Genomic DNA, 13,122 nt, shown 5'->3' on the forward strand with positions numbered 1-13,122 from the left:
TGCACAATTTATTTAAATAATGTGTGGTGCCAGAGCATTTCAAGGTTGCTTTACAGGTTATTAATTTAACTACTTATAGAGAGCCAGGAACCAAAACAACAAGTCTAATTAGCTGGAATCATAATAGCTGAAGAATCATCAAAATATATCCCCATTCTGACATATTCTACCCACCTCTACTGTTACAAACCTACTCTATGCTATCACAGTAGCCTCCTAACTGATCCTTGCTTTTATCTTTTCCTTTTCTAAACCAAACCCAGAAGCCAGAAGCTGTGATCCTATTTAGATGTAAGTTAGATGACGCCACCTCTGCACCAAACTCTCTGATGGCTTCCCCTGTCACTCTAATAAGTGCCACAGTCTTTACTGTGATCTAATGCTCTCCCTTCACTTTCTTAGCTACAGCTGTCCTTATGTCCTTGCTTTTCCTCAAACAAGCAGGAACACTCTTGCCTCAAGGCCTCACATTTGCTGCTCCTTGTGCTTGGAGCCATCTCCTTTCAGATACCCATTTAGCTGTGCCCTCATCTCCAGGTCTTGTTCAAATATTATCTTCTCAGACTATGTAAAATGGAAACCTCCCCTCACCCCTCTCCAGCATTCCACATTCCATTTCCCTGGCTTATTTCTCTCCATTGCATTTATCTTCTAACATGCTATCTAAATGAATGAGTTAATCTTTATATACTCTTAGAACAAGGCTTGGCACATGGTGATACAGCAGTTTATTCAATAACAGTATTAATATACATATTTGGCTTATTGTCTGACTCTATGGGGACAAGGATTTTGGCTTTTAGTTTACTGCTATATTTCCAGCATCTAGAACAATGACTAGCACATGACACATGCTCAAAAAATGTTGAATAGAAATATCTAAAAATATACAAGATCATAGAAAAGGATTCCATTTGTTAAAAATCATTTTATATGGTTTGAAAAAAGAAGTTATCCCATAAAACCAAGTCCTCAAAGATCACTCTCCAAAAAAGAAATGTAATTAAAATTCAAATTTCATAACTCTTTGCAGTATGCTGAAAGGTACATTTACCTAAATGGCAGTATTTTGAGCTCCCCTGAAGATCAGCACTCTTAGCTCACAACTCTGTTGTGGCTCTCCAAATAGTCATTTAATACAGAGCCACACGTTCAAATAAAAGAGAAAATGTACTTGTCATTGTTCAGTTGTTACAAACTAAAGAAAGGATGAAATTTCTGGACATTAGCAAGATGGCATAGTTGGGAAGTAAAAGGTTTGGAATTAACAGATCTCTAGTCTCTGTCCAGCCTCTTAATCCCTGGATCATTTGGGAAAATCTCTCGCATCATAATTTCTCTACAGTCTGAACCTCAGTTCCTTTATTTGTGTGTAACTGTTTATGTCGTCTCAAATGCCTAAAAAGGCTTGAAGGCATACTGCATTACTAAAATAACCCAATTTTATACAAATTAATCAAAAAACGTTCAGAAGATAGTCAAGCACAGGAATGTCCCCTCCTCCCTGACTTTTTTCTCCTGTCCACACATCTTCACACACCTCCAGGGATCCTGCTTATCCAGCTATGCCCAATGTGGTTTAGCCAAACCTCTCATTTTACATATGGCAGCACGGGTTATCTGGCCTTTTCACTGACATAGTTTCTTTCTATTCCACCCCTGTTGTGTCAAAGTTATGCTCTAAGAGATAATCAGTATTAACAAGAGAGAGGCTACTTTGTCTTATAGGTTCCCACGATAAAGAATGTCAGGTTCTAGGCATAGCTAGATAAGCAGGATCTCTGGAAGGATGTGATAACAAATTGGTAACTGTCTGAAACTAGTCTGCTCGCTGATGCAGAGGTTTATGTGCACAAACTGTAAGAGGACTTACAGTAATACCTTGATAAATACCAGTTGTGAAAACTTTCAGGTCATTTAACTAACCACACTGCTGAGAACCTGAGTCTTTCTTCAGTGCATTTCATACCCTAATTTTAAGAAATTTGAGCATTTCAAAGGAAATTAGAAATTTGAGTCTAGCCAAATCTCTTAATCTGCATATAGCAGGGCAGGTTCTCTAGCCTTTTCACTGACAGAGTTCCTTTCCGTTCCACCCATTATTTAGAAGTTATGCTCTAAGAGATTATCAATAGTAACAGAGGGAGGCCAGTTTGTCTGACAGGTACTGGGTTCCCACATAAAAGATGTGAGGTTCTGGGCAAAGCATTTTCCCTTCAGTGAGCCAACAGGCAGTTTCAAATAGCTATCAGTTTATTATCTAGGAATTACAGTACTCATTTTGGTCAGGTAAAATGTAGAATACTGTACCCTTCTTTCCCAAAACCCAAATAAAGGCAAAACCATCTACCTATAAAATGCTTCTGCAAATCATTTAGATATTATCATATTTTAAGAGCGATTAAAAAATGCTTCTTAAATCAGAAGAAGACTACTGAATTACAGAAGTCCAAAAACAGTACCAAATTATGAAGAGGTGGTGTTCCATACTGTGAAATCTGAGGGCTTTTAAATTAGTATTTTTACTTATGCAACTCCTTTTTCCCCACGCTTAACAGTGAACACAGGAAATATATTTTCACTCGTTCACTCTCTTAATACTGAGCATCTCTTCTGTGCCAAGCATGGTCAACATCTAGAGACACAATGCCAAATTCGAACATGGTCCTTGTCCTTAAGGAACTTGGTCTAGGCCAGGTGCGGTGGCTCATGCCTGTAATCTCAGCACTTTGGGAGGCCGAGGCAGGCAGATCATGAGGTCAAGAGATTGAGACCATCCTGGCCAACACAGTGAAACCCCATCTCTACTAAAAATACAAAAATTAGATGGGTGGTGGTGCGTGCCTGTAGTCCCAGCTACTCCGGAGGCTGAGACAGGAAAATCACTTGAACCCGGGAGGTAGAAGTTGCAGTGAGTTGAGATGGTGCCATTGCACTCCAGCCTGGCAACAGAGCAAGACTACGTCTAAAAAAAAAAAGAAAGAGAAAAAGAAAAGAAAAGAAAAGAAAAGAAAAGAAAAGAAAAGAAAAGAAACTTAGTCTGTATGCTCTGAGGGAGAATTTACAGGGTGCTTTGAGAGCATGAAGCAGGGTCTTCTAACCTAGCAGTGGGGTCAGGGGCTGAAGACAATTAGAGGTTTCTGAAAGAACTCATGTATAAATTGAAATCTGAAGGATTATCAGGGAGTTCATGGGAGAGGGGTTGGTGGAAGAACTACAGAGAGAGTGTTCTAAGCGAGAGAATAACACACACAAAGGTCTAGAAGTGAGAGGGAAGTTAGCCTATTTCAGAAATGGAGAGAAAATCAACGTGGCTATAGTTTAAGTTGCAAAAGAGGGGATAACTGACCAGCCATGGGGCTGCAGAGGTAAGCAGAGGCAAGCTCACGAAGGCTTTGTAATAAATGGAGGAGTTTGGGCTTAGATCTAAGAGCAACGGGAAGCTGTTGAAGAGGTTTTAAACAAGAGTGGTAAGAGACAAAATCCGTTTCAATCACCTCTTAAATAAATGGTTAGATCAGAAGAGCACTTCTGAATTATGGGAGTCCAAAAACAGTACCAAATTATGAAGAGGTAGTGTTCCACGATGTGAAATCTGAGGGCTTTTAAATAAATATTTTTGCTTTCCAAACACTGTAGGAGACCCTTAACCTCATCAAATGGAAGCCCTTGACAACAGTCCTTTATTCCAGATGAGCACAACTCAGGAATTATCCATCTCAAGCTTATGATAGAAATAGTACCCCATGTCAGAAAAAAAGTACAAAGGCAGGATTTTAGCTCATAGTATTCCACATGAAAGCACAAATTAGTCTCAATCACACATCAGCATCATAGGAAAATCTCAGAATTTCAGTATTGGAAAGAATGTTAAAGATCATTTGGTCCAACACCTTCATTTTACAGATGAAGGCGGTATACAGATTATTTCTTACACAAGACTATGGATTCTGCCTTGGGCTCTCTCTCCCTCAGATCTTTCGTGAAGGGGGGAAGTCGGCTTGGCATGTCATGAGTAGCCATGTGGAGAAGCCCACGTGACAAGGAACTGAAGCCTCCCACCACCTGCCAGTGAGGAACTGAGGCCTGCCTGCTGGCCATGTGGGTGAACTTGACAGCAAATTCTCCAGGCCCAGTTGGTTATGATGGTGGTCCCAGCTGACAGTTTGGTAAGAACCTCATGAGAGACTCTGAGCTACCTTGTTACGCCACTCTTAGATTCCTGACTTCAGAAACTGTGTGAAGTAAATGTTTGTTGTTTGAAAGTGCTAAACTTTGGAGTAATTTGTTAAGCAGTAAGAGGTAACTAATGAACAGTACACAAAATTAATAAATTCTTAACAAACTTACACTATGCTTCCCTTGATATCTAAATAGTAGTTATTTTCTAAACAATAAAATGTATCTTCCTTTAAAGATACTACCAATTGTGCTCTTCTTCTTTGAAAAGAGGTGATTTAATGGCTTATAGAATAGGTGATTGGATATTTAGTCATTTAGAGGTCACTGACTCTAATTTAACCTGAGTTCTTGGCAACCACACATAGTTAATACCAAAATTTGTTTGCAAATAATTCCCTATGGCTACATATTCCCATTTTAATGCAGCTGTTTTTTTAATCTCCATATATACAAAAATATGAACAAATTAAAATTACCCTTTCTTCTTAGTTCTGAGCAGCCTTAGTAGGATGCTGAGTAAGGAGGAAACAACAGCCTATCAATTGATGATGATGACCATGTGTAAAATAATCATTTTTCTAATTTAATAAAACCTCCAAAGTTTTATCCTTGGAAGAAAAACCTCCCAGTGAGGAGGAATAGCAATTGAAGTAAACCTGGTCCCTCTTCTAAGTTTCGTCTGCCTTTTGTATTTTCAATCCCATTATTCATTCAGCATTTCATCAAGAAATATTCACTGAGCCCTTTCCACATACCAGACACCGATAACAATAACGAACTAGATAGACAAGCCTCCACCTTCATACACATTTATCTGGGTGTCGGAAAAAGAAATTAAGCAATTACAATATAGTGGTAATCATTAGGGAAGAAGTAGAGGGTGCAGTGGAAGCACCTAGCAGGACACCTACCTTAGTACATTGGTGGGAAGAGATATAGGGGTGTGGAGTGGGACATGTGAGAGAGTCTAGAAAAAGCTTTTTGTAACCGACATCTAAGTGTAATGTTAAGATGTCAGAAGGTATTTCAGGCAAAAAGAACTCCCTGTACAAAGGCCTGAAGGTAAGTGAGTTACATTTAGAAACTTAGAAGTTCAGCTTGGCTGCAGCATAGCATTGGGGTAGTGTAGCCCCAAAATGGGTACAATTCCCTCTGCTGGGCTTCCCTGTAACAGAGTTGACATGGTGGAGAAATTACAAAATAGCAAAGCTTTAGGCTCTGACCTCTTGCACATTATGCTGCCTGAAAACATTTATGTTCCAGATGCAGAAGGCTAGTCAGTCTGGCAAGAATTCTGAGGTTGGAAAAACCTGCTTTGAATCCCAGCTTGAGACAAGTAACACCCACATCAGGTTGTGTAGAGGTTAGGTAAAATAATAAATGTGAAGCATCTTACACACACTAGGTGCTCAAATAATTCTCTCCCTTCAGTTACCTTGCTTCTGAGCCCCCAGCTGGACTCTGAGCTGAGGACACCACATCACCATCCACCACACATGACCCCATGACTTGGCAGAAGACGATGCTTCTCTTGGCCATCTCTATGTCCACCTCATTCAGTTCTAGTCTCTACCCTCTTCTTTAGTGACTATTATCCCAGGAACTGCAGCATTCATAAAACAGGAATTATAGCCACACACACCTGAGACTTGTTCCATTACATGAATTGTACTTTATATTTGTATATGTACTTGACCTCAATTATTCCTTTTGAGAACATTGTGAGGTTGAGTATTGTAATCACTATTTGGCAGATAAAAGCCCGAGGTTCAGAGAGGTATGTGATTTATCTTGACCGAAGCTTTGAATGTAGCTCCTCATTTTCTAAACAAGTTCTGTCAACCCTACAAAGGCTGCCTCCCAGCAAATACTGCAACGGGCATATGTTTTAAGGTATATTTGCACTTTTTTTAAACTTTTAAGTTCAGGGGTACATGTGCAGGTTTGGTACATAGGTAAACTTGTGTTATGGGGGTTTGTACAGATTATTTCATCACCCAGGTATTAAGCCTAGTACCCACATTAGTTATTTTTCCTGATCCTCTCCCTCCTCCCACCCTCCCTCCTCCACCCTCCAATAGGCCCCAGTGTGTGTTGTTCCCCTCTATGTGTCGAAGTGTTCTCATCATTTAGCTCCCACTTATAAGTGAGAACATGCAGTATTTCGTTTTCTGTTCCTGTGTTAGTTTACTTGCAGTTTCTTTTAAAAGTTATTAGGACTCAGAGAAACATAAACTTTTACAACTACGTACCTATTCATCAATATACAACTGTATAACTATATACTCTATCACACGTATTTTAAGTTCTCTATGTGTAAAACTAAAGGTGGGGGGTGGTAGTGGTGGCAGGATGTTCTCAGAATACTAGGACCTCCAAAGGACCATCCTCAATACTTTGATGATAGGTATCACCTTCCATTTGCATACTTGCCCAGCTATACTCATAACAGTAAAAATAAAGCTTCCTACCTTCTTAATAAAAAACTGTCTCCCCTGTGAAAATAATGAGGTGACAGTGTGCTGGCAGTCCTCACAGCCCTCGCTTGCTCTCAGCGCCTCCTCTGCCTGGGCTCCCATTTTGGCGGCACTTGAGGAGCCCTTCAGCCCACCGCTGCACTGTGGGAGCCCCTTTCTGGGCTGGCCAAGGCGGGAGCCGGCTCCCTCAGCTTGCAGGGAGGTGTGGAGGGAGAGGCACGAGTGGGAACCGGGGCTGCGCACGGCGCTTGCGGGCCAGCTGGAGTTCCGGGTGGGCGTGGGCTTGGCGGGCCCCACACTTGGAGCAGCCAGCAGGCCCTGCCAGCCCCGGGCAATGAGGGACTTATCACCTGGGCCAGCGGCTGCGGAGGGTGTACTGGGTCCCCCAACAGTGCCAGCCCACCAGCGCTGCGCTCAATTTCTCACCAGGCCTTAGCTGCCTTCCCGCGGGGCAGGGCTCGGGACCTGCAGCCTGCCATGCCTGAGCCTCCCACCCCCTCCAAAGGCTCCTGTGAAGCCGGAGCCTCCCCGATGAGCGCCACCCCCTGCTCCACAGCACCCAGTCCCATCAACCACCTGAGGAGTACGAGCGCGCGGGGCAGGACTGGCGGGCAGCTCCACCTGCAGCCCTGGTGCGGGATCCACTGGGTGAAGCCAGCTGGGCTCCTGAGTCTGGTAGAGATGTGGAGAACCTTTATGTCTAGCTCAGGGATTGTAAACACACCAATCAGCACCCTGTGTCTAGCTGGAGGTTTGTGGATGCACCAATCGACACTCTGTGTCTGACTGCTCAGGTGGGGCCTTGGAGAACCTTTGTGTCGATACTCTGTATCTAACTGATCTGACTAGGACGTGGAGGACTTTTATGTCTAGCTCAGGGATGGTAAATGCACCAATCAGTGCCCTGTCAAAACAGACCACTCGGCTCTACCAATCAGCAGGACATGGGTGGGGCCAGATAAGAGAATAAAAGCAGGCTGCCCGAGCCAGCAGTGGCAACCCGCTCGGGTCCCCTTCCACACTGTGGAAGCTTTGTTCTTTCACTCTTTGCAATAAATCTCGCTACTGCTCACTCTTTGGGTCCACACTGCTTTTATGAGCTGTAACACTCACTGCGAAGGTCTGCAGCTTCACTCCTGAAGCCAGCGAGACCACGAGCCCACGGGAGGAACGAACAACTCCAGACGCGCCACCTTAAGAGCTGTAACACTCACTGCGAAGGTCTGCAGCTTCACTCCTGAGCCAGCAAGACCACGAACCCACCAGAAGGAAGAAACTCCGAACACATCCAAACATCAGAAGGAACAAACTCCGGACACGCTGCCTTTAGAACTGTAACACTTACCGCAAGGGTCTGCGGCTTCATTCTTGAAGTCAGTGAGACCAAGAACCCACCAATTCCGGACACAATAACACAAGTGAAAGATTTAATTATTCAGGTGAACTTCAGCTGCTGATTTCAAATGGAATTATTCTTTTATGATCACAAGATGCCTTGTAAGTTACCTGTTTCAAGCCCAGTTTCTGCCTAGGGAACTGTCTCCTATGAAAAGCAGTCCAGGTGGGCCATGGTGGCTCATGTCTGTAATACCAGCATCTTGGGAGGCCAAAAAGGGAGGATCGCTGGAGGCCAGGAGTTTTAGACCAGCCTTGATAACAGGACCAGACAATAGACCCCGTCTCTACAAAAAATAAAAAAAAAATTAGCTGGGAATGATGACTCACACCTGTGGTCCTAGCTACTCGGGAGGTTGAGGTGGGAAGATCACTTGAGCCCAGGAGTTCCAGGCTGCAGTGAGCTATGGATGTGCCACTGCACTCCAGCCTGGGTGATAGAGCAAGACCCCAACTCAAAAAATAAATAAATAAAAAAGAAAAAGAGTCCACCTCACTTCTGAACAGTTCAAGTTGAGTCCATAAATGAGCCTATTCCTGCCTTCCAAAGATATCCATATAAGACTTTTCCCAACCTCCTCCCCCACCCCGCTACCTTGCTTCCTTTCAGTGTTTCTCCATTAGGTGGTACCCAGATTACCTGGATCAAAATCACCAGGGTACTGATTAACAGGAGATTCCTGGGTCCCAACGCTGACCTGAATCATCACCAAGAAATGGTGCATTCGCTTTTCATATCACATTACCCAGCAGATTCATACTTCGTGAATTACACACTCTAGATCTCTGTCACAAAAAAAAAAAAAAAAAAATGGTCTTAGGCAAAATCTCTCTCATCTTCTACTTAAAACAACTGGTTTTAACCTAAGGGGCTGATATAAATGCTAAGTCAAGCAGTGATCTGTGTTTAACACTTGAAAGTCCCTCTTCCAGGTACTCTATATAACGGACATTTATACAATACGATGTACAGTCATTCCGCCAACCAATAATACAACCAACTACAATCCACTCTACATTTCCGGAACCATGCTGTTCATGAGGATATCACTACAGATATTTTGTGGAAATTCTGAAATTATGGCATCTACAGAACTCCCCGATATACCCGATATACTAGCTATTGTAAGCCAAGCCAAAAAGCACATGAAGGTAGTTTGGTACAATTCTTTATCTATCTTGATGATTGAAATTGTTTCACTGTAAAACTTTACATAACTGGGCTTTGTTTTAAAGCAAAAAACTTGCAGATATGAGACGGTATGAGAAAAAACAATCAGCTGTCACCATCTTAAAACTTAGGACAGCCTAGGCGTGGTGGCGCACACCTGTAATCCTAGCACTTTGGGAGGCCAAGGCAGGCGGATTGCCGAGCTCAGGAGTTCAAGACCAGCCTGGGCAACACCTTGAAACCTCGTCTCTACTAAAATACAAAAAAAAAAAAAAAAAATTAGCCGGGCATGGCGGTGTGCACTTGTAGTCCCAGCTACTGGGGAGGCTGAGGCAGGAGAATTGCTTGAACCTGGGAGGTGGAGGTTGCGGTGAGCCAAGACTGCACCACTGCACTCTACTCCAGCCTGGGCGACAGAGCGAGACTCCATCTCCAAAAAAAAAACAAACAAACCCAAAACACTTAGGATAAAATCTTAAAACGTTTTGTTCGATTTAAATTTAAATTAGCAGTTTAGGGTATAGTACACTGATAATGTAATTACGTACATTCTGCTATAAAGGCATAGGCATCTTTATTGGGAGATATGGGCAGAAAAATTATTTCCTCAGGGTGGGGCATTTGGCTAAACACTTGCCAATATCCTTTCCTGTGTAATTTAGGTAACACAGGCAGAAAAGGCGTTTGAAAAGCAGAAATCAAGTGGCAAAAATCAGGTCCGAGGGAGGCAATGAGGGTGGAGTTGAAATCCGTGGTCCTTGGATTTGAAACTTATCAGCCCGTGAACAAGGTTGGTATTGCTTTTGGCATAAGACGACAGCCTTTCTTTTCATTAGCTCAGGAGGAATACTGGCTTTCCCAGTGAGCTCCTCCAATCCAGTGATATTTGCACCTCACCTCACCTGGGCCTTTCGGTTACAAATTCACCACTTTAAGGAGCTGTGTGAAAAAGCAAGAACAATCAATAAGAAGGAAAAAAAAAAACCTTCAGCTATAAATCAGCCACGTGGAACTGCTGCAGCAGCAGCGGCGGTAGTCCCACTTCCTGGTTGGCTTCCTGAAAGCCTCTCGGCAGGGGGCTCAGGGAAGTGGGTCTAAGGGAGAGGTGCAGACAAGAGCGACTCCAGGTCCAACGAAGGGGGCGGCGGGCCAGGGGATCTCGGAGGGCACAGGCGTTAAGGACGGAGTTATGGTCCATAATTACAATAAAAGTTTGGGGATCTGAAAGCTTTAAGGAGCTGAGCTGCAGGGCAAAGGCTAAGGACCAGACTCGCGGAAAGTGCAAGTTAGTTGCAAGGTAGCAGGGGACTTTGAGGGGGCTCGCGTGGAGAGCAGGGGACTGCGGATCTGGAAGGGGGCAGGAAGAGAGGAAGGCAGCCTGGCAGAGCGAGGCACACGGGTCAGTCGGAGCTCTGCGGTGGCCGCCGGAGGGGAGGGGGCCGCGGGGAGGGGCGGAGGGAAGAGCCCGGGGAAAGGTGTAGCCGAGGGGAGTTCCGGATCTGGAGCTGGAAAGGGCAGGCAGCGGAGAGGGCGGCAGCCGTAGCGGTAGGGGTGGGGGAAAGAGGAGGAGGAGAGCCGGAGGAGGGGGAAGGAGGGAGGGGAGAGCGGTGGCGGCGGCTGCGCCGGGCTGTGAGTCTCTCGCCGCCGGAGGAAGATGAGGCTGAAGATTGGGTTCATCTTACGCAGTTTGCTGGTGGTGGGAAGCTTCCTGGGGCTAGTGGTCCTCTGGTCTTCCCTGACCCCGCGGCCGGACGACCCAAGCCTGCTGAGCAGAATGAGGGTGAGTGACCCGCCCGGCCCCCTCCGGCGGCAGGGACCGGCAACTTGTTTTGTTTGCCCGCGTGTGGAGGGAGCAGGGGGCGGCGGGGTCGCGGCATGGCGTGGGCACCGCAGCTCCGCAGGTGGTGCTGGCGCAGCGCGGGCCGAGGGGGTGCCGAGCCCCGCGCACCTCGACCTCCCTGGCTGCCGCCGGCCCGCCCCCTCGCCGCCCCTTCCTCCGCTCTTCCCCGCCCCGGGCTCAGCCGCCGACACCCGCGCTGCCGCGGCAGCGGCTCGGGCGGCCGCTCTCCACGCTGGGACTGCGGGCGGAGCGGGCGGAAAGCCGGGTCCGGGGGGCCGCGGCCGCCCGGCGTCCCACTCTTGGGGGCCGGGACCGCAGCGCTCACGGCCCGGGGACGCGGGGTTGGTCCAGGCTGCGGCCTGTGGCGCGTGCAGGCCTGAAGGAGGCGAGATGCCGATGCCGCCACCGCTGGTCCGGTGGACCAGGCCCCTTGGTCCAGCCTCCCCTCCCGCAGCCGCCCGTCTGGGGGTGTTCGCAGCCCCGGGCTCCCCCGGCCCGCCCGCCGGGTAGTGGGAGGGCGATGGCGCCCCGCCTCCGGCTCTTACGGAGAGCGCGCCTCCCCCTCAACTCCTGCGGCGGGGAGCCGGGGTGCGATGTGCGGCTGAGGCCTCGCCCGGACCGCCGGTCCCCGTCGCGTCCCTGGGCGAGGGAGGGGCGGCTGGCCGGAGATGGCGGAGGGGCGTCCCCGCCCCGCCCGCCGCCCGTAGCCCCTAGCGCTCAGCGCCTGGGGAAGCCCCTGCTCTGGCAGTGCTCGGGCTCTGTCCGGGGGAGGAGGAGCAGTTCCTCTTCCTTGGCTGCGGCAGGGCTGCTTGGGCCGGAAAACTAACTTGTGTCGGCTCCCGGCCGCCCCGCGCCGGCTGCCGGCTCGCTCAGGCCGACGCCGAGGGGAGCGGCGGCGCGGAGCTCGCGGCGGCTCCGCTGGGACGCATTTGTCTGCCGCCCAGGGCGCGAGTGTTAGCGCTGACATTCCTTGGATTTGGAGGGTTTAGTCAGGCGCCTCGGAACATTAGTTAACCGGAGCCGCGCCGCACGGGGAAGGGACCGCGGCCACTGTGGCTTCCCTGACTCGGCAGCGGGCGGCGCGCACCGTTCTCGCCCCCGACCCTGACCTGCTTCCCCCCGGATGAACCGTTGCACCCCCTGCTTCCTCCTACCCGCTGGGACAGCCAACTGGGCCGGCTGCCAGTGGGGGTAGGAGAGGATATGAGGGGCTCACGACCGCCGAGACGGCGGGGCTGCAGGAGGAGTCGAGTCGCTATCTCTGTTGTAAAGTGCTTTTTGCAAATGTGATCAGCATCGCTATGTCATGTTTATTTAACTTTCCTTCTGGAAAGTTAGCATCAGGAAGTTGGGCAAAAAGGCTTGTGGCGTCCTTTCAAGAGTAAGAATTCTAGGAGGAGATCCCATTATCAGCTCTTTGCCTATATCATGAGATTAGATGTAATCTGGAAGTTTTAGTATTTGAAATCTCTACAGCAGTGGAATCCCTTTGTAATATCTGGGATAGATTCCCATCTAAGTCATCTAAATTGCTAGTAATAAAAATATCAGTTTTCCTTTTCAGTACATTTGCGGTTTTAAGCTTCTCAGCTCATGGAGTGATGGTGATCTTTTTATGATTTTGCCCTCAATATGACTTACTGACAAAGGATAGCTGAATATTGCAATTGAGGATATTTGTTTTAAGTAATCAAATGGCTTTTTACATGTAGCTAGAAATGTTTAACCCCCTATTTTCTGGTAGAGAAACTGATGAAAAACTGACAAAACTAGCTAGGTTCAGAATGTCCCGCCCTTTTGATGGTCTTTTAAAGAGGTGGCAGAACATCAGCATCACTTGCCAACTCGTGAAATATTTTATTAGTGCAAATAAAGGACGGGCCATAATGCCCATTTCAGTACCATATGGTGATGATAAAGAAGGTGATGATATCTTGATTTTTTGTTTGTTTCAGTGTACTTGATAAAGTTTCTCAGTGGATCCAGTGTAATTTCTGTCATTTGTCAAAAACAAAAGGTAGATTTTAAAGACTTAACACAATTAACATTAAGAAGAA

General features: G+C 46.9%; 1 protein-coding gene across 4 annotated transcripts in view; it reads left to right on the forward strand.

Moving 5' to 3' along the window:
* Positions 1 to 10,262: 10,262 nt before the first annotated feature.
* Positions 10,263 to 13,122, forward strand: part of GALNT7 (polypeptide N-acetylgalactosaminyltransferase 7) — a 155,319-nt gene continuing 152,459 nt past the window's right edge. For all 4 annotated transcript variants that reach the window (XM_055276412.2, XM_055276411.2, XM_055276413.2 and 1 more), the window contains exon 1: positions 10,263 to 11,005. In XM_055276412.2, coding sequence (XP_055132387.1) covers positions 10,880 to 11,005 — 126 coding nt within the window. In that variant the 5' untranslated portion in view covers positions 10,263 to 10,879. The remainder of the gene's footprint in view (positions 11,006 to 13,122) is intronic.

This window comes from Symphalangus syndactylus, chromosome 4, assembly GCF_028878055.3.
Source record: "Symphalangus syndactylus isolate Jambi chromosome 4, NHGRI_mSymSyn1-v2.1_pri, whole genome shotgun sequence".
Classification (NCBI taxonomy): domain Eukaryota; kingdom Metazoa; phylum Chordata; class Mammalia; order Primates; family Hylobatidae; genus Symphalangus; species Symphalangus syndactylus.